Below are 21,103 nucleotides of genomic sequence, written 5' to 3' on the forward strand. Positions count from 1 at the left end.
AGAGATCTAACAAAAACTATCCAACAGCTGACGATTTCCTTCTTCAGATGTCAAAAGAAAATATAAAGAAACCTTCGGCATTGTGAAAACATTCGATATCCTTCGTGAAGAAATAGAAGCTACAAAACTGTTTAGAATTTTCACGAATTCACAAATGTTACCATGTAAACGCTTATAAATAACTGGGTAAGAAATGAGGGTAGAAAACGGGGTAGATATACCCTTCTACCCTACCCTAAAATATATTTTTATTGAATTCTAGTAAAATTCTGAGTAAATATATTTTTAGGGCTTGTGTCAAACCGTTGAGTTTTCAAAAATTTAAAAAATAACGTTTACCATGTAAAACGCTTATAAAATAACTGGGGTAGAAATGAGGGTAGAAAAACGGGGTAGATATACCCTTCACCCTAAAATATATTTTTGCTGAAAAAATGACCAAATTTCATGAAATTCTCTAGACCGACTTTTTACAGGGGTAGCCAAAACTCATGAAAACAGTGAAAAAATAACAGAGTATTTTGACAACTTCAAACAAGTAGAGTAAATGAACTCTTTATTTTTCAAGTTGACTTTTTACAATTTGAACTTTGTTCGCGTAGATATGAATTCTGAAAGAAGTATGAGGGTCTTGTATGACTTTGTACTTCTCCCATAGTTCATGTCTGTCAAACTTACCTGCCATGGACTCTTTCATAAGTTCCATGAAATCGTCTTCGGACAATCCAGGGAAAAGTATGATATCAGTAAGTATTCTTTTAACATCCTTACTTAAACTCTTTGCTGTCTGTACACAATGACAACTGAGATGTTAAAGTGTCTGAGCTTTTAAGAATTCGACACATGTCTTGTTCTCTGTTCTTTAACAAAGGATGAGAAGCAAAGTCATCTAAGATAAGAAGACATCTGTGAGGGTAAGTCTTCCAATCGTAAGATTGCAATTTCTTCGAAATGTATTCTATCTCTTTCTGTTTGTTTCTGAAGTGTTTCTTCTCTAATATTCTCTGCATTTCCTCATTTGGGTCTTTAAACTTAGAATTGATATACTCATTTATAGCATTGTACTTCAAAACTCTTCTTTGGTACTTCTTTATCCAATCCAACTCAGAGTCTTTTATACATACTAACTTAGACTTTTTATAATATCTTTGAACGAATTGACGGTTTGGTCAAATTGACCAGAAGTACTACAAATGACAACTAACTCATAGAATGGGTTCTTCTCATCTAGTTCTTGTTGTTGTGCAGCCATTTTAAGATAAGTGAAAGTCTTACCCGACCCAGGTGGTGCAATTAGACCTGTTATACCATTCTGAGCAAATAAGAACTTGTCATGTATGGGTTTTATCTGAGCATTTTCTAACTTCCTCTTGTTCTTGTTTAAAACATTCTCAAATTTCTTGTCAATGTCAGCAAACTTTTTTTCTAACATATTTTTAGAAAAATTAAAATTTTATCTTTTTGAAAATGTCTAGCGATTTCGCTATCTATATTCGAGACAACTTTTCGACAGCAAAACATCTGTCGACCATAAAATCTTACATAGTGTAAACAAGAAAGGTGAATTTGTTCTAAAGTTCTGTTTCTGGAATATGACAAGAACCATAAAACATTACAAAGAGCAGTCTTAAAATTTGTCAATGACAGACTTGTTGACAGAGATGACGCCGATTGGAAAGATGAAGTCCAACAAAAGTTCTTAGAATGCAAAGAAGGCACATGCGCTGTTCTTGAAGATGAAATAGAAAACAGAATAGAAGAGCTATTAAAGGACAAAGAACTTTTACATAAATATGGTTCGAGAATTTGACATAACTCCACCAGAAAAGAAGAAGAAGAGAGAAAAGAAAGAAAAGAAAGTAGAAGAAGAGAAGAAAGAAGAACCTGAACCAGTTCCAGAGAAAAAGAAATTTGACATGTAAAAATAAAATTTTATTTTTAGAACATTTCTGGGTCAATGTCAATGTTCTCTTCCTCTTTAGGAGCAAACACTGGCTTAGACTCTAAAATCTTTTTACCCAATTTACCTTGAACTTCAACTATCTTAGACTCATAATATTCATAGTCGTCTGCTTTCTTTGGTTCATAAGGTATAACAAGTTTGTATGCTTTGCCTTCTTTAGTTTTGAGAACCTTCTGTCAAAATTTTCTTTGACTGCTAACAAACCTTCTATGTCTAAGTCTTCAAATTTCGCACCATTTTTAGTCACAATAGCAAACTTAACTGGTTCGATGTTCCAAACTTTGTCAAATGTAGACTTTTCAAAATGGTAGAAGTAAACATTCAAATATTGAATGGGTCTAGTTCTTCTTTAAGTCCTGTCATGTACTTGTTTACTGAGATGAATTTCGTCATCTTTTCTATCGGATAAAAAAATATTTTTTTTAAATTTACTCAGAAAAATTTTTCTTTGTATATACGCCGTTCTGAACATCTAAAAGATTTTTGACATTTGCCAAGAATGTTCGTTTAGAAGCTGCATATAACCATACTCTTGACAATATTGTTTATACGAATCGTACAATGACCTTTCATCTAAACACTCAAAGTTAGTTCATCTATAACAGTTCATATACACTCTTGTTTGCTTCTAACAATGTTTGTCTTCTTCGGTATGTGGAATTTGTCTTGGATTGAACTTAGAAATATCTAATGTCATGAAATATGAGAACAAGTGGTTGTAAAAGTTAGGTGTCAAAGTTTCTGCTAAGTCGTCAAAATATTCTGTATCTTGCATATGAGAATCTGACGTTCTGACAACTACATATCTTCTGTCAGAACTTTCTAACTTCATCGGAACACATTGTTTGAAACCATATGAAATTTGCAACATTTTCACAAACTCTTTGGTCTTTATATTTTCTTTCAACAACTCCAACTTTGTCTGTTATAAGACTCTTCAAAGCATCTGAGTTTAAAACCTTTGTTGTATCTATACTTTGAAGTTCGTTACATACTATAAGTTTCATATTCTCTATTGAAGAGTTAAATTGCAGATGTTTTCTAAGTTTGTCATATTCGGGTTCGAATAGCCCTCTAACAGTTTGCACAAGATATCTGTAAAGAAAGTGTTCTTACCAGTTCCTTGTTTTCCAATTATAATGAGAGCAGTTTCATTTTTAGCACTTGGATGTTGTAAGATGTTTGCAAACCAACATAAGATATACTCATAGACCTTTTCGTTTCCATTGCATATAATTTCTTTGACATGGTCTAACCAAGCTTCTATAATATTTTCTTTCCATTCTACTTGTTCGTATTTATATCCAGTGAAGATAGAATAGAAGTTTGGAGAAGGTGTATAGAACTTTATACCACGAACTGAAAAATCTTCTAACTTTGACAATAAGATATCCCAAGCATCTAACATCTTCATGCCAACTTGTACGACTTTTATTTTCTTAAGTTTCTGTCTACATTCTTGTTCTGAAACTATTGTTGCTCTTGGTTTGTTAAAGACAACATCCCATTCTTTCATGACATAACATTCTGGGGCAGAGTCAACATAAATGACTAAACGTTTCAAATTCTCGACTGCTTTGTTATAGTCTCTAAATGGACACATATTTCTGAACGCTTGGAAGTCATAAAAATCTGAAACATCTATTCTGTACATTTTTATAAAAATAAAAAAAAATATTTTTTTTATTCTTGACTTTGTTGTTGCATTTGTTCCATTTGTTGCATTTGTTGTTCTTGAGCTATTTGTTGTTGAAGTTGTTCTTGTAATACAATACTTTCACCAGTTGCATCTTCCAATTCGAAACTTTCTGCCGTCATTGACAAATACATAGGACATAAAAGTTTTACAGGAACAAAGTTTGCGTCAACTAAGGTTAAGTTTATGTTTGCTAAAGTGTTTGAGTTTACTAAAGCTGAAAACTCTGCATTCGAATGAACAATAGGCAAACCAGCAGAGAAAGTGTTGTTTATACGCATGAGTATCTTTTGGTCATAGTAGTTTCTGTCGACATTCGAATAACACTTTGAACCTAAGTTTGAAACAATATATAAATAGGTGTACTTAAAGTCAATGGAACAGACATTCCTTGTATGACACCTTTTCCTGTTATAGGAAACTGTTGGTAGTAAAAACCAGATATAAGTTTTGTATTATAGCTCATATCGTTTATAGTAAACTCAGTCGGACATCCAAACATAATGAAACCTGCTCTAGTTGCAGCACATGTTACATCCGTCCTTAAAGTATTAAATAAGTCAACAAAACCTGTTGGTGGTATATCTGAGTAAGTATCTTCAAAGAAGTATTTTTTACCATTCACAACAACAAAGTCTTCTGGTGTCAAAAGAGCAAAACAGGCTTTAGTCGTCATCGTGTTTAAGGTTAGTTTACAATATCGTCCTTGAGGACTTTGTAAGTTTGTTGTTATAGAATTATATGACTCAGGGTTTTTAGTCGTAATAGTATAAACCACTATGTCTTCTGCCATTTACTTAGCAATAAATTTTAATGAAATGTTGTGGTCGTCAAATATTTTTATGACGTCTGGGAAACTATATTTTAAGTTCAACGTTTCACCTCCTTTCATAACGTATATCTTGTCAATGACATTATATGAAACACCACAGCAACTAATGTCGGGTTCTATTTCTTTGATGTTTATATCGTCTGCCTCTGTCAAAAGTTTCAATAGTTCTTTCAAAATTCATGAGGTGCGATGACATATGAGTTCACTTTTACAGGGTTGTGCTCAACCAAGTTTAACATTATACCCAAAGCTTGACAAATCTTCTCCTGAGTTTTAAGTTTGTCTTTAAGTTGTTGGTAGTCGTTTCGAATATCTGCAACAGAACTTAAGTCTCTGCTAACTTCAGGGTATGTTGGTTGTTCTTTTACAGGAACTATTGTTATACCATCTTCGTCTTCGTATGGTTTCCCCACTTCAACATCTCTTTCTTTGACATTGACAACAACACTTTGACTGTTTGTTTGAGTTGGTGAATTTAACTTCACATCTGCCACCGCCATTAAACCTTTTGAAACACTTACGCTTCTATTTTTCGGAAATGACATTTTACTTAGAATAAAAAGATGGACGTATTTGAGTATCTCTTCGAATTGAAGCAGAACAAAGTTTACACACACAAACAATACAAATACATTGACAGAATAGTTCTTTATACAAACAATGGAAAATGTTATAGAATAGCAGTCTTTGCTGAACCAAAATATTTTCATAAAGCAAAGAAAGTTGGTATAACTGAAATGGTGAAAGTTCTTGAAGCAGACAAAAATATAACAACAAAACTGACCGATATTTCTAAAGGTAAGTTTATACAATTTTATGTCAAAACTGGCGTACTGTCAATATTTGACGGAGAGAAGTCAGTTCAAGAACAACTTACTGACCTGCTGCCAAAATCTGCTCGATGGAAGCTGTCGTTATACCAATCTGAGGAGCCCCAGCAGGTTTCATCGAACGAATTTTCAAAAGAGCATCTTCCGTGAAAAGTGCTATTGGTTTTGTAAACTTCTTTGCTTTCAATTCATTTGGACCGTCTCTGTCACCAGTATATTGTATTTGAACTGTACCAACAGTTGAAATACCACCCATAAAGTCTTCTGAGTCAGCAAATGGAATGCCAAGCCAAAAGTTTGAACGGTCTCCATTTGTATATTGAGTGTTTTGAGCTCCTGTATGGGTCCATACTTTCACATATGGCATAATAGAACTTTGCATTTCAGGGTTAATGGTTGTTGTGAAGTTGTTGTTAAAGTTCATAGCATCTAATGTCAAGTTGTATGACCTCATATCCTCAACTGTAGAATATTCTTCTCTTGGATAATATTTGCCATCTATGTTTATATGATATTTAATACCAGGGTTGTAGAAACAAGAATAGTCATTTATAGTTCGTCTGAACAGTACAAACATAGTATCTGCATGTTTCATTGCAGTTGTTAAGGCAATATCTGTTCTTGCACCTGGGTCAGCACTTTGGTTTCCAACTTCACCTGCAAAGTCTTTGACAGATATTTGGTGTATAGGGAACATAAGTGGAACTGCAATATATTTGGCAGCTAAAGCATTTGAAATATCTGGGTCCAACATATAGACTGCAAGTCTGCTTTCTATTCTCTTGCATTCAAACTTTTCGCATGTGAACTTAACTGGGTCCCAAGCATCTCCAGCAGCATTGAAATAATAGTTTACTTCAGTGTTGAGGTTTGAGAAACCAAAGTCTAAGTCAACTTTGTTTTGCAAAAGTCGGCGAATGACATTTTATTTGTTCCCACTACTTCTGTAAGAGTGAATGGGTCTTGTGTTGGTGCAATGACTAAGTTATTTTTGCTTGGAGTAAGTTCGATAGAAATTTTTCCTGCCCAGTTTGGCAAGTATCTTAAAAACCTGAAGATGAGGAAAGATGACAAAGGAACTCTAAGTTTCAGTTTTACTTTGGTTACTGCTGCTGCAGTTTGTCCAGAAAGGTTAACATAAACTCCTGGAACGTTAGGGTCAAGTCTTCTTATTTTCTCAATAGTTGCATACTGGTCTGTTTGTTCTCTAGCTTGTGGTTGTACTGAGTTTCTCAAAGCGAACCATTCATAGTTTGCCCATGTTACTGTTTGAACTAAGTCAGAGTTAGAATATATCTTATATCCCATGAAAACTTCTGGAGCATATTGGTATCCGACATAGAAAATTCCATTGCAACCTTTCTTGTCAGACAACTTGGCAGAAGGTTTTATTTCAATGTCTTGTTCCACGTATAAGAAAGAGTTGTCAATAGAAATAATATGAAACCTGTCGCAAGCAATATCTACTGTTGTTGAAGAACCTTCTCCAAACTCACCTACGTTTCCATAAGAAACAGCAGTTGTATATTCGTAAGTTCCAGGAACTATTTCTGACCTTCTAATGGCATTGTCGCATTCGTTATACCATTCGGAAACATTTCCATTCATAGCATCCAAAACTGTTGGCGTTATATTCTGAGCGGCGTACATTTCATATGAGTAAAAATATAGAATAGTTGGATTTATATGTCATAATAGAACCCACGTGGACCAAGCTTTACTTTCTTCCTGACTGAGTTTTTAACTCTTCTTTTTCCTTCATTGCCCTCTGCTTGAAGTTGTTGCATCTTTGCATTATGTTCATCTAGTATGTTGCAAATTTCCCATGTCCTTTTTGCCTTTTGGCTCTGGTCGCCCATCTCAGGTAACCTATATCCTAGAAAGAGTTTGTCATAGTCTGTATTTGAGTCTTTGCGTATTGTTTGCATGACTCTTTCCTGAGTTTCTGGTTCAAGCTCTTCAAACAGAGCTTGTCCAAATGGAATAAGCTCGTTTCCAAATATATTGTTTTGTAGCCATTCTGGTTTCTTTTCATGTTACACAACTATATCTTTTGTGAATGGGAAAGCTTTTACCCAATCTTTCAGTCTTGCGTCGTTTATTTCTGTAGTTGTTTTATTTTGTCAAGGAACATGTTTTTCAATACTAACATTTCATTTGGTACTGTCCATTTGAGTTTTCTTAAATATTCATCCCTTCTCGGTTCATTGTCTGCAAAGTAAGTTTTTATGACATTTTGTAAACTTTCGTTTGCAAGGTCATGTACTAGGTTCTCTTCCTTCTCCCTCCCTAACTTTCTTTCTAAACTCTTCACCAAATATACATCTCTATGGTTTGTGTAGTTCTTTGAGATAAATGTTCTAGAACGTCAGGTGTTATATTTCCATCAGCCATGTTCATTTCATACTGGTTCAAAATATCTGCATCTTTCATATCTTTCAATGGCATTAAAGCCGCGCTGAAAATACCAGCTATATCTGGTTCACCATTCACTTCCATTGGCGTCTACAACTTCTTGGAATTGTGGTTGTAAGTTTATGAACCACCTATCTGGATAGCTTTATGACCCCATCTCATTGTAGTTCCATTCTGTCTGCAGAAACAAAAGTAGGTTTGTTTCCATCTTGGTTAGGTTCTGAATGAACTTTAAACAATGTTTCATTTCTATATGTTTTTCTTGAAATTTAACCTTTTATCTTCACCGAGTTCATCCGAAGATTGAACGTTAAATGCTCGTAAGTAAAAAGGGTTGTTGTATTTGTGTACATTTTCTTTCAGTGCTTCCATTCTAATGCCGAATATTTTCATCTGATGTTGGAGTCTTTTGTATGTCGGCAAACATTTTTCGATATTCTTCTACTATGTCAGCCGAATTTTTTTTAGACTCTTGGAAATATTCCATATTCTCCGCATACTCTTGTTGAGGGTCAAGATTTTTCGGCTGTTCCAAATCTTCATCTAGTTCTGTGAAGTTAGTTTCCAAAGGAGTGACTTGTTCGTTTCCTTCAGGCTCTTCTAGCTTTGTTGCTGAACTATTTCTTCCATGTCTGGTTGTATCTGAACTTCTTCCTGTGGAGTTTCTTGTACCTTCATCTGCTGCATTTCATATATTCCGAGACCGTTTTCAACAATTTCCCTATCTACGTCATCCGCATTCATAAGCTTTTGTTCTTTCGTTCCGTCTCTATTTTTTACGCGTTTCATGACGAAAGTTGAATTGTCTTTAGCTCTGACATCAAATATCTCGGAGTAAATTCATCCATGTCATTTGGATGATATGCTATTAAATCATATCCCTTAGCGAGCTTGTATTTTCCAGGTTTGAGATTATATCCGTTTTGGTGTTGAGCCATAAAGCTAAATAGGTTCGGGTCAGTATTTCCATCCTTGAACTTTCCAATAGCTTTCTTTATATCTGTTCACTAAAGTCAACAGTATCTGGGAAACCACACTCTTCTTTAAGCATTTTAAGAATTATTCTTGGTTTCCTTGTTCTCTACTTCTTTTATGTCCTTGCTCTGTTTGTGGGTTGTTGTTGTGCAGGGTTTTGAACTGTTGGTTGTGCTGGATTTTGAACTGTTGGTTGTTGTGCAGGGTTTTGAACTGTTGGTTGTTGTGCTGGTTGTGGAGGTGGTTGTTGTGCAGGGTTTTGAACTGTTGGTTGTTGTGTTGGTTTTGGTGCATGCCTGTGTCTATGTCCATGTGACGATGTAAATGTTTTAGGTAGTCCTGGTGCAGGTGCTTCTCTTGGAGGGTTTGGTGGTATATAAGTTCCACCAGCTGGCACATATGTTCCATCTGCAGCGTAATGTCCTACCTGACTTTTCGTTTTTAAGAAAATTTACTAGGTCTGTTTTGGTCTGTTGTAACTCTTTTTCTTGACTTTTCACAACAGTTGCTCTAACGGCGTCATAGGCACTTTGAACTGCCGTCTCGTTGCTGCATCTGTTATTTTCGTCATATTTTGTGCTACTTCTTTTAACTCTTTGTCGAAACCTTCAGACTTCAGTTTCTTTCCAGATGAGAAGTCGTTCACTTGTTTCACCTTACTATGAAGAGCTTCGAAGGCGTTCTTAAAGTCAGCATTCGTTAAAGCTTCATTTGAACTGTCTTCATCCGCTTGTATTTTTGTCCTTATTGACCCTATGAGTTGGGCTGCTTTAGCGTTGGCTTGGGCATCTAACCAGTCATTGTTAGCTTTTATATATTCTGCGCTTTTCATTGCCTTTTGCATGGCTGCGTCGTTATTTTTACTTTCTTGTGCTAAGTTTTCATACTGTACGGTTTGGTTTTGCAACTGTAAAAGTTTTTCTGCCTTTACATTTGCTTCAACTTCCTTTTTATACTCATCGCTATCCATATATGTCTTCAGGGCTTTTTGTTTTATCTCTTCATCTTTCAGTATTTTATATTGAGTAGTATGGTTTTTCAAATTTATAACATCTTGTTCCATTTTTGCTACTTCTGTTGCTTTTTCTGACACTTTTTTCGCATATTCCTCTGTACTTAGTTCTTTCAGTTGTTCTTCTTTCTTCTTTTTCTCTACGTTTAACTCATTGAGTTTCTTTGTGTGTCTGTCATATTCTAGTTTCTTTTCGTTTTCACTTATTTGCTTCTGTATGTCTATGTTTGACTTTTTGACATCTGTTATTTGATTTTTGAGTGAACTCAAATTCATTTGACTTTGAGGGTTATAAGCTGTTCCGTCTGCAGCTCCACCATAGCCTGCCATTTTCGCTAAAAGTGCCGCTCTTAAACCTCCACTCTGTGCACCAAAAACTCGGTTTAAAAGCATAGGATTGCTTGACATTTGTTGCAACATAGTGGGGTCATTCAGCATTTGTTGTTGCAACTGTTGTTGTGGTGTCAGTTTTACTATTGGATGTTTCAATGCTCTCTTCCTCTTACGTATATTCTTACGTAGCTTACGTGGCATTTTAAGTGAAGTTAAAAAGCGGTTTTTGACAGATGTTTATATGACACTTTTTGTTCAGCACAAAAAACTACTCGGTCAAAGTGTTGTCAGTTTTGTAAAATAACCGTCCTATCTCATTCTATAAGGGGAAAAGGCTTCTCAAAGTATACTTCCTTGGAACGCCCGTAACTTTTCCTGTAGCGACGATAGACCCTTACTTGTCGGACAAAGTTATACTATTTTGAGTGCTCTACAAAAAAGTCAACGGCTACGACTCTCAAAAACCGTTGTGTAAAAAGTTTTACCGTTGGACAAAAAAGTATATATAGAAAACAAAAACGTTTATAGTTCATTCAATATTTGAGATGGAACGGTTTGCCAACGGTAACTATTAAATAAAATAAAAAAATAGAGGGGGTTACCGTTGACGAAAACGGTTTATTTTAAACTTTTCTATGAGTAGTCCGAAAAAAACAGTTTATTTTTGTCTAATGGAAGCCAACATTAACAATTCTCAACCGCTAACCAAAGCCAAAGCCCCACAACCTCCAAGAACTGGCACAGCTGTTAGAATAACCGCCAAAAAGTCTAACAGCGAATTAAGAGAAATTCTTCAACAAATTTGCTCTAAATATCTCAAAGACGCCGAAGAAAATACACAACCAGACGCTACATACAATACTCAGTTCTGTGAAGTTCTGAACAAAGCAATTGCTAGTTCAATTGAACTTACTAAGACAATTCCAAGTCCAATTGAGCTTAGCGATGTCTTAGTTCAGTATTTTCCAACATTTACTAAGCTTATAATGTTGAGAACTTTATACCAAGTTCGTCAAAATCTTCCTCGTAACATCCAACGGTCATTCGACAAGACAATTGCCGAATTCCAAGTCTTTAGTTACGGATATGACCAAGATGAATACGTTGACGAGTTCGGAGACAACTGTACAAAATGGTTTGAATGCTATACGACAACACAATTTGAATTCGACTTTCTCGAATTCAACGCAGCAACTATTCATATCATTGCTCTTTACCTTTCCGAACAAGAACAAGACCTCGCAGATGGAGATGTTGTTACTGTCGTCATGAAAACTCCTGAACAATTCGGAAAAAAGAAGTCTCTAATTGCCAAATTTGTTCCAGGACATCAGCTTTTCCAACGCACAGAAGTCTTCTGTATTCCTGGAACTAAGTTCTTTGTCAAGAGCGAACTCAAACAAAGATATAATGTGTCATTCAATTACACATTATATAATGTTTTCGACCCAGAAGAAGACTTCTTCCCAGAAGCAATGGAAGAGGAAGAAGAAGAGAAACACGAAGAAGAGAAACACGAAGAGTCCTCCGAATTCACACCAGAAGACTAACAATTTTCCGAATAAAAACCTCATTTTATACTAAACATCTTCGGGGCTAGAAGGGGCGCAGCCCCTGGAAGCCCCATTACCTTTTTTTTTTTTTTTTTTTTTTTTTTTTCATATGGTTTTATGATAGATAAGCATTATATTCCCACTCATTATATTCGTAAATTTTGAGGTTTATCCTTCGCTTTTAAGATCATTGAATTTGATTTTTATATAAAATAGTTATATATTAGAAAATAATATGAGTTTATGTGATATTATTTTTCAGAAGATTTTGTGTTCTTCTTCAAAATTTTATTTTTTTATTAAAAAGAATCTTTACAAAATATACATTTACTTTAATTAATATTTAAAAACGTGCTCTATCAAAAGTTCCAAAAATTCAATATTTTAGCTTTTCTGAGGTGTCACTTTTGATGAATTTCTGTTTACAACAATACATTTAAAAAAACTTGTTAAAAATGAAATTAAAAAATTATGTTTATTATTACGCTGTGAATGTGTCAACAGCGGTCATACCTGTATCTGTATCCCATATTTGCCACAACCTTTCTGTATCTGCATTTGTGTATTTCGGTTTCAGCTGATACATTTGATTTGGCGTGTAATTTGTTCCAGTTAATGGATTAATTGGGAGATCTTCATGCGGTGTGTTATTATTGTACTCCCAAATAAAGGCAGGAATAGCCTGAATGCTTTGGCAGCGCTCCAATGTCGGCCAGAATCTCTCAATCTTCCCATTTTGGTAGGGAGAATGAGAGTCTATATGCCGCCATTGGACGCCCCAAAGATCAAGTAGATCTTGAAAGGCACCCCTATTTTCTGAACCGTTGTCGGTCCAGAAACAATAAGGGGCGCCAAATTCAATGAAGGCGGAAGCCGCAACGTTCGCTGTCGTCGCTGCCAGCATATCTGGTATTTGTGTACACGCTAGGACTTTGCGGCTAAAATCGTCGATTATGCCATAAATATACTGGCCACGAACACCCCTAAAATAATGAACATCTGCGTGCCAGATAAGATTGGGTGAAAGCGCCCAATATCTTACTGCTGTTTCTGGCCCGGCATGCTCTAATCGCGTCTTGGTGAAATGATTTTCTTTGAAGTATCTGCGTACTTCTCTATAAGATACATCAATTTGTTGTAATTTCAAACGTTTCCATTGTTTTGTTTGACCACAGGGAAAGGCCCAGTGGTCATGTATCACAGCAAGAGCTTTGATTTGGTCGTAGGGATTGCCCCTACGACCTTTCTTGCCTTTAGGCAATGGGATATTCTGTAAGCTAAATTGATTTTGTAAAAAAGATTTTGAAACATCTAAATATTTGAAATCATTTGATTGAAGGGTTGGGGCGATGGGAACATGGGTGCAAGCTTCTTCCCATGTCATTTTACCTTCTTCAATCTGATTGGAAATACCAATTAGGTAAATTCGATCGACATACCCTTTGTAAGGATTCATTCTAATGAAGTACGTTAACAATCAAAATATTCTATAAGTGTCTAGTATGGAATTCAAAAGAATAAAGAAAAAGGTAACGTAAATAAAGGTATTATGAAATAATTTATAATTAAAATGAAAAAAAGAAAAAATAATAAGTAAAGTGACTGGAAATGAAAATGAAAATCAGTGTACAGTTTTATTTTTTTCTCGCTGTGAAACGTATTCGGTCATTTTTTTAAAAATTAATTTTTTGTTAGAGATAAGAGCTAAAACTCGGTAAACAACTTCTTTATGTCTAGAAAATTCTATCTTGCCTTTTATTTTTTTCTCGCTGTGAAACGTATTCGGTCATTTTTTAAAAATTAATTTTTTGTTAGAGATAAGAGCTAAAACTCGGTAAACAACTTCTTTATGTCTAGAAAATTCTATCTTGCCTTTTATTTTTTTCTCGCTGTGAAACGTATTCGGTCATTTTTTTAAAAATTAATTTTTTGTTAGAGATAAGAGCTAAAACTTTGCAGACAACTCCCCCATGTCTAGCAAATTTAACATTCGTCTCCCATTTTTATATATTTGGTTTAGAATGTTCGAAAATGCGTAATATGGTCATTAATATTAATTGAAAAGAACCTTGAATTAATTCAATCTGATCTCACAAAATATTTTAAATTACAAACTTTGTAGTTTGAATAGATAATTAGTATTAAACTCAAATAACTAGTTTATTTTTGAATAAAAATTATTTGAATTTTTTCAATTTTGTGAATTTTCCTTCAAAAATCAAGTTTAAATATCTTATTTGCCATATAATTATAAATACAATGAAACATATTCGAAATTGAAAAGAATTACTTTTTCTGTTCTTTCAATCATTCAATTTGAATTTTGCAATATTGGATTTCTCATTAAATAGCTATTAAAAACAACAAGCAATTTAACTTACATTCAAATTTATTTGTGTTATATTCAATCTTCTCAAAACTTATAATTTTCGGCTATAGCATGATTATATGCTATATAATATAATAAACCTATAATAGTATCATTCTTTCAATTATTTGAAGAGAAAACCGAAAAAATCTATTTTCGGTCTATAACATAATAATTCCATAAATGGATAAAGACTAAAAAAAGTTTAAAAAGTTTTGTATTATAATTGTTATCAGTTATACATTTTGCATGATCATATATTGATTGATAACAAATTTCTGTGATTGAAATCAGTGTCAAATGTCAAGCTTTTTCAATGTTCATTGTAAAATTTTACAATTTAATTTTTTTGAATATAAAATGCTGATCTTTTGAACAACTAACACAATAGAATTATTTTTAAATAAAAACAACAATTAAAAAAGTATGTAAATTATTGAAAGAAATAATTCAAATCCGAACAATTGATCATATTTTCATTGATTTCCCTCTAAATATAGAGTATAAAATAAAATATTGAAAGCTATAAGAACTATAAAAATTTGAATACATTTACAATCTTCAATCATATAAATTTGAACAAAGTAATTTTATCAATACTAATGAAACTATAAATGTTTAAACGATATTTTTTTTGTATTTTCAATTTTTTCAAAATTTCAAAAGAATTTGATGATTACTATTGAGAAATTATTATATCTCTACTATATATTCTTTTATTAAGATTTTGGATTTTGAATAATATTCAAAATCCAGACATAGGTTAAACTACTTCATTTCACCATGAATCAAGATCCAAATCAAACAAGCACAAAGCTTAGAATAGCAGCTGCTAAATTCATTAAAAATAGACAGCGTCCAATGACTTCTCACGAAATTGAAACCTTGATTCGTGAAAATGATAAAGAACTCAGCAAGGTAATTAATTCGAAATGTTCTGATTATGTTCGAATTATACTGTCTATAACACAGGACAACAATATTATTAAATTTAGGAGCCTTCAACCAATCCAAGGCATTGATAAGAGATCTACTTTTTACGGTCTTTCTGATGTGAATTATGATTCCACAAAATGGACTGTTGCCAGCAACAAGGTTCCTAAATCCAAGAAATCCCCGGTCAGTTTTCCGGCCACACCTATTATAGAGAAAGAAGAGACTAAACCAGCTAAAATAGAGCAGCCATCAAAGGAGTCATCACTTGTACTTCCTCTAATTGATGACGTTCACTCATTTGATAGCATTTTTGAGGATTTCAAGTCAAGCCCATTTGACTCAAGCTTATACATTAACTACTTTGTAGAGGAGTCGGAATTCTCATGCATTGGACTATGAGAATAACTGCGGAAAAAAATTGTTACTAATTTTTCTTTTATTTGGTAAAAATGTAAACTATCTATAACTTCTTAATCATTTATGGTAATGGTTTTGTCCAGAAGCATTGAAAATGAAATAAAAAATTAACTTGTTTCAAGCCTTTGGTATTCTCTTTTATGAGACGTCTCATTAGCGATTATATCTGATAAACTAGCATTATGCCTCCTGAGTTTTGCACATATCCCAAAACTGCATAAAGAAAAATCGACCATTACTCAGATCTCTATCAAAGCATTTTCTCCAATTCCACTTTTGTTTCCTTAAGAGCTCAGATTTAATAAAACTCCAGATTAAATGGTATTACGAGAATTCCTGGGAATGAATATTTATTTTCAAAAAAATCAAACTTATAACATGGACTATTTTGCACAATAAACAATAGTTCGCACTATTCCATAGGCATTTATCTATTCCAAAAAGCATCGGCGTTATGTCAGATCTACTCACATTATAATCCTTGAGCTAGAAAGCACCATTACATCATTCCTATATTATTCTCTTTTCCGTAAACAAAGTTCGTGTATTGAATTCCTTTAAAAACAACAAATTTTTATAAAATTTCAATTTAATCAACAAAAAAATAAATAAAACAAATAAAAAGATAGAATTATTCGACATTGAAGTGCACACGAGTGAATGGAAATTCCACAGACTCATCCACGGTGACAGTTTGTCTCTCCCACCCTTCAGTGTTAATTTTCTCAACGAGAGATTTTGCGCTGAAGCAAATTCTGAGGTCCAGGAGATCTTTGACTTCTGTTTCGTACATTTGTTCGAATTTCTTTGTATCGTTAATTATCGGCATAAATTCATCAGATCTCTGATTTTTCAACAGCTCGAAAACGCAGGCAAGCGACAAATCAGGTGCTATGTCTCTATGTATCTTCGGGTCATCGCATAAAGAGCTGCTCATCATCAAAACCTGCGATACTTCCTTCAAAAAAGGTAATTCGATGTTGTTTTCTTCGAAAATTCTGGTGCAGAAGCTGCTCCAAGATATGGCGTTCTTAAATGTACACACGGCTGGATTGTTTATGATCTTCAACGCCAGTTTTTTATCGAATTGTTTCACGGAATAATTCGATACTAAGTCTGAGAAAGCGTTTCCACGAGCTTTCAGCTGTGCATATCCCTCTGAGAATGACTGTACAACTGTTTCGAACAGTTCCGGCGTGTTTTCGAGAGATGTTGCAACAGAAGATAAAATCTCCGACTGTTTGTCCGCTTCCATGAGAAGGAGACGCTCTGCAAGTTCATTAAGTCTTGCAGTGAAGTCGAAAAGTCTATTTGGAAGCGCGTCAGAGATTTTTGGAAGTAATGCGGCCAAATGAACAATGGCGACGAACAAATCGAGCTTTGTGGAGTTCTTTATGATGATTCCATCTTCGATGAGTTCGATAAATCGCTTTGTAAACGATGTATAGCCATTTTCCGAGAAAGGCAGCTTTTCCAGAATCTGGGAAGCCTCGATTGTTGAGTATAGTACAGCGGATATCTTTGGGAATGGTGCCTCTTTGATTGGAGACTCATGCCATGTATGAGATAGCGCTGCACGCATCAAATTTCGAGATGCAGGCATTGTTAAGTAGACTTTTGTAGTTGTATTGATTGAATCTGGCTCGAGATGCGATGGTTCTTCGGAGTCTTTCTTTGGTTCGCTCGTTTGTTTCGATTTTAAGTAATCTGATAAAATATCTACTGATTTCTCAGGAACTTTGTTCTTTGGAGGCATATGGTTGCGATGTATGACTGATCCGTGTCGCATTCGAGTCTGTACACGCTCTTTGCTTTGAATTGCAAAGGCAGATAAACCTGAATCGGATTCTTTCGTCTTATCTCTGTGTTGAGTGGCCATGAAATCCTCGAGAATGTGCTTATCATCATTGTTGACAACTTCTGATACATCCCAAACGTTTGTGTTATCTGTTTTAAGGCTCATTGTTTCGGATATTGTTGTCAAAGAGGCATCTGATAATGCATGGCCAGACATATCTGTCATTCCCTTCTGTACTTGCATTAGTCGAAATGTAATTACGATTTGTGACTTCTTTCTGTGTGGAGATTCTAATGTAAATGTTCCAGCCATCGGATTTGTTATTCCGTAGAATTTAGAGAAGTTGATAGTGATTTTGCCAAAAAGTTTTTCTGTTGAATCAGGGAAAATACGCCAGACTTTAAAAGTGATCAGTTTTTCTCGAACCTGTCCATCTTTTTTAGATACGTACATAGTTGCATTCACCATAAATCGTTTTTCAAACGGAACTACATTGTCTTTGGCTGGAAAAATCATATTAGTTTCTCCATATTTGTCGCCACGTTGCCATTTCACTTGAAATGACTCGTTGTATTCTTCAGGTAGGATGAGAGAATGAACTGTAAAAACAAGAGAGTTTGGTAGTTTGTTGTAATGAAAAGAAAACATGATAATGAATTGAAAAATTGACCGAGAAAATTTTGGTTAAAATTTTGGCTAAATTATAATATACTGTAAGTAAACATCAAGACTAATAGTATTGTCAATTCTGACGGTTTTTATTCAAAACTTTGTCTAATTATTTGATTCTCGATGTATAGCAATAACTATTATCTCTGCTTGTCTGGTTTGTTTTTATCAGCTTTTACTTGAAAATAATAACATCGAAAAAAAATATTGAATTCAAAATGAGATTTCTGATCATTCTTGGCAGATACTCCCTATGTGTACAGTATTGTAGTGACATGATAGCTATTAGCTATGAATGAACATCTCTTCATTGTATAAAATTAACACTAATATTATATTAATATTAATATTTTCAATGGTTTGAATGAGGATCTATTTAACATACATGATTGTATATTACATATATAATCCAAAAGAAAAACTTCCATATATTGAGATTATCAATATCATGCATTTATTGTGTTTTGATGTCAGGGCTTTATGGATGTTATTACATCGTATTATAGAGGGAAATGTTTCTTCAAATATGCTATAATAAGTTTTTCCAATTATTTGCATTAACTATATTTAACATGAAGTCGCCCTGGTAACTTAGATAAGCAAAAGTTCATATGATTAATACTGTCTTCTATTTTTAACTGAAACAGACAATTTTGTTTTCTTGACTGATAGGAAAACTTCGATAACTATTCAAAAATTGAGAGAAAGATATCTGACAGAGTCTTTCAAAAATTCATCCACGAATCTTATAAATCATCTAATACCATGTAAACGTTCTGATTTTTAAAATAAAAACGCCAGTGTAAGAAAAAAACAATTATTTCAATGTCAATACCTCTGCTATCTGGTAAACTTAAACGTCGATATGCAGAAGCATCAATGTGGAAGCAATGTACGTGTGAACTATATCCTACAAAATTGCTAATTTTATCATTTGATGGCAAGCAAGTAGAAAAAGAAATCCCAATTAACGGATTAACTGAGATTCATTTTGAAGAATCACCAGATTCTAGAGTTTTTACATTAGGAATTGACAAAAATGTCTGCAGTTTCCAGGTAGAGAATATAGAAAAGTTACAAGAATGGAAAAAAATGATAAAATACTTAACTTTCAAGAGAAATAAGTACTCAATCAAAGATTTTGTTGTAGAAAAAGAACTTGGCGCGGGCTTTTTCGGGCATGTTCTCCTAGTTAGGCACAAACAAACTAAAAAACTTTACGCATTAAAGTGTTTGAGCAAGAAATTCCTAATCAATGAAGATCAAGAAGATAGTGCGAAGACCGAACGAGATGTTTTGATTATGGCAAGACACCCTTTTGTCGTTAAAATTTGTTTTGCTTTCCAAGATTCATCACAACTTTACATTGGACTAGAATACATCAGTGGTAGATACCTTTTTAGACTTATTCAAGAAGAATATAGCATCACATTACCGGAACTTCGATTTTATGTTGCAGAAATTTCTTTAGGCCTTGAACATTTGCATTCTCAAGGAATTATTTACCGAGACTTAAAACTGGAAAACGTATTAGTTTGTAAGAATGGACATATCAAACTTTCAGATTTCGGACTTGCGAAAAAATTACTAAATTACAAAGGAGAATTAACTAAAACAGATACATTTTGTGGAATAGATGAATACATTGCCCCAGAAATGATACTTGGAAAACCATATGGCTTTGAACTCGACTGGTGGTGCCTTGGAATTTTGATGTATGAACTTTGTTTCCATGAAACACCATTTGTTGGCAAAAATGGAAAAGAGACATATGATAGAATTATGAAAGAAGAACCTTATTTCCCTGCTGCAATGCCAGAAATGCCGAAAAATTTAATTAAATTATTATTAAATAAAAATCCGGCCAAAAGAGCCAACTTCGAAACAATCAGAAATCATGAGATGTTCAAAGGAGTTGATTGGGAGATGGTTCAACAGAAAAAGTATGATGCCATTTATCTTCCACCACAAACAAAGCTCAAACCTAAAAAAGCAAAGCCATTGAAGTCGGAAAGGCGACTGACAATGGTAATGGAAAATGATGCATTCGAGAATTTTACTTTTTGTGGGGAATTGTGAGAAATATTGATCGTTGTATGTTTTACTTACATCGTTTTATATATTAATAAACACTGTTTTTAGTTCTTCAATTTATTTTGGAATTATCGATCATCGATCAAAATTTAAAGAAAAGAGGATCCAACAATTTGGATTTCTATATATCATTCCGCAGTTTTATTCAAATTTATTGAATATTTGAGAAGATAGCGGGAATAAAAATAAATATGATTGAAGTCAACTAACCAAATTATAAATTTACCATATAGAAGTGTTAATACGAAATTTCATATAAATTTGATTTGTAAAAAATTTTCCTTCACCACATTCAAAAAATAAAAAATTGTGAAATGATCGATCATACTTCGAAAAAAATATATTAGTAATATTAATGTATGTGGTATTATAAATAGTTGTAATTCGAACAAATTGAAAACCTTCAAAATCCATAACAACTGTTGCGATCAAAATTTTTGTCAGATTCACAATTACATATGAGAGCTGTTACAAAACGTCATTTCTCTGAAAAGGAAGATACCAAGTTGTCAAAGCTTGTCAACAGAATTGGAACTTCGAACTGGAAAAAGGTTTCTAAACAAATGAAAGATAGAACTGCAAGACAATGTAAGGATAGATGGGAAAAGTTCTTAGCTCCTGAGTTAAACAGAGGTCCTTTCAATACAGATGAAGATAATTTGATCCTAGAAAAATATGAACAATTTGGACCTCAATGGACAAAAATAGCATCATTCTTATCAAAAAGATCAGACGTTGCAGTCAAGGCAAGACATAAATACCTTATAAGACATAATATCAAAAACACAAATGAAAAAATTAATATTTCGAATGATACGAAACAGGCTGAAGATCTAAAGAACGTAATGATAGACAATAGCCAGCTTGGAGAATTGAGCATGTTTGATGAATTTGCCTTTAATTTAAACGAAGCTTTTGGTACCTTAAATTTTGATTTATAAAGAATAGAACTATTCTATTCATTGTTTTATTATAAAACTATTCATATTTTAAAAATGTTCTTTATATCATGAATTTATAAGAAAAATATGTTTATTCATATCATTTGAAATCTCTTAATAAAAAAAAGATATTTTTCGGATTGGAATTAAATCGTTACGATTATGGTCTGTGTATTTTCCAACTCTGATAAAAAACTAAAAACTAAAAAAAAATAATAAAAATTGTGGTTAGTACTAATCATTAGTTAAAATTAAAAGATTTATGAGCTAA

The 21,103-nt window shown here is 33.5% G+C and overlaps 7 protein-coding genes and 3 pseudogenes across 10 annotated transcripts, besides 7 other annotated features; 5 read left to right on the plus strand and 5 right to left on the minus strand.

The window, feature by feature from the left end:
- Window positions 1-11,715: part of a mobile genetic element that runs on past the window's edge.
- Window positions 564-1,432, minus strand: TVAGG3_0192990 (annotated as a pseudogene). Its single transcript has one exon. A coding segment is annotated over exon 1 (869 nt).
- Window positions 1,468-1,919, plus strand: TVAGG3_0193000 (annotated as a pseudogene). The gene has a single exon. A coding segment is annotated over exon 1 (452 nt).
- TVAGG3_0193010 (protein of unknown function, DUF4106 family) lies at window positions 5,365-5,703 on the minus strand (the record flags this gene model as incomplete). The annotated part of the gene is made up of 1 exon (XM_051226052.1): window positions 5,365-5,703. The coding sequence occupies one exon, from the start codon at window positions 5,701-5,703 to the stop codon at window positions 5,365-5,367; it is 339 nt and encodes a 112-aa protein (XP_051111038.1).
- TVAGG3_0193020 lies at window positions 9,153-10,257 on the minus strand (annotated as a pseudogene). The gene has a single exon. A coding segment is annotated over exon 1 (1,105 nt).
- On the plus strand, window positions 10,728-11,606 carry TVAGG3_0193030 (uncharacterized protein; the record flags this gene model as incomplete). Its single annotated transcript, XM_001293439.2, has 1 exon — window positions 10,728-11,606. One exon carries the CDS (start codon window positions 10,728-10,730, stop codon window positions 11,604-11,606), a length of 879 nt encoding a protein of 292 aa, XP_001293440.2.
- Window positions 11,616-11,715: a terminal%2Cinverted (terminal inverted repeat of Maverick-3 transposon ID:TVAGG3_0192980).
- A 286-nt stretch (window positions 11,716-12,001) lies between these two features.
- Window positions 12,002-12,039: a mobile genetic element.
- Window positions 12,002-12,039: a terminal%2Cinverted (terminal inverted repeat of Banshee-A3 transposon ID:TVAGG3_0193040).
- A 54-nt stretch (window positions 12,040-12,093) lies between these two features.
- Window positions 12,094-13,065: a mobile genetic element.
- TVAGG3_0193060 (ribonuclease H-like family) lies at window positions 12,194-13,065 on the minus strand (the record flags this gene model as incomplete). The annotated part of the gene is made up of 1 exon (XM_051226053.1): window positions 12,194-13,065. A coding segment is annotated over one exon (872 nt), but the record flags the coding sequence as incomplete, so codon positions are not given.
- Window positions 13,066-13,305: 240 nt separating this feature from the next.
- Window positions 13,306-14,145: a mobile genetic element.
- Window positions 13,306-14,145: a terminal%2Cinverted (terminal inverted repeat of Banshee-A1 transposon ID:TVAGG3_0193070).
- A 601-nt stretch (window positions 14,146-14,746) lies between these two features.
- Window positions 14,747-15,452, plus strand: TVAGG3_0193080 (uncharacterized protein; the record flags this gene model as incomplete). The annotated part of the gene is made up of 1 exon (XM_001303079.1): window positions 14,761-15,312. The coding sequence occupies one exon, from the start codon at window positions 14,761-14,763 to the stop codon at window positions 15,310-15,312; it is 552 nt and encodes a 183-aa protein (XP_001303080.1).
- Window positions 15,453-15,906: 454 nt separating this feature from the next.
- On the minus strand, window positions 15,907-17,776 carry TVAGG3_0193090 (N-terminal C2 in EEIG1 and EHBP1 proteins family; the record flags this gene model as incomplete). Its single annotated transcript, XM_001303078.2, has 1 exon — window positions 15,962-17,776. One exon carries the CDS (start codon window positions 17,774-17,776, stop codon window positions 15,962-15,964), a length of 1,815 nt encoding a protein of 604 aa, XP_001303079.1.
- A 142-nt stretch (window positions 17,777-17,918) lies between these two features.
- TVAGG3_0193100 (protein kinase C protein) lies at window positions 17,919-20,102 on the plus strand (the record flags this gene model as incomplete). Its single annotated transcript, XM_001303077.1, has 1 exon — window positions 18,623-19,876. One exon carries the CDS (start codon window positions 18,623-18,625, stop codon window positions 19,874-19,876), a length of 1,254 nt encoding a protein of 417 aa, XP_001303078.1.
- A 221-nt stretch (window positions 20,103-20,323) lies between these two features.
- On the plus strand, window positions 20,324-20,860 carry TVAGG3_0193110 (RNA polymerase II transcription regulator recruiting protein; the record flags this gene model as incomplete). Its single annotated transcript, XM_001303076.2, has 1 exon — window positions 20,350-20,832. The coding sequence occupies one exon, from the start codon at window positions 20,350-20,352 to the stop codon at window positions 20,830-20,832; it is 483 nt and encodes a 160-aa protein (XP_001303077.1).
- Between the last annotated feature and the right edge of the window lie 243 nt (window positions 20,861-21,103).

The sequence above is a fragment of the Trichomonas vaginalis genome, chromosome IV, assembly GCF_026262505.1.
Source record: "Trichomonas vaginalis G3 chromosome IV, whole genome shotgun sequence".
NCBI classification, from domain to species: domain Eukaryota; phylum Parabasalia; order Trichomonadida; family Trichomonadidae; genus Trichomonas; species Trichomonas vaginalis.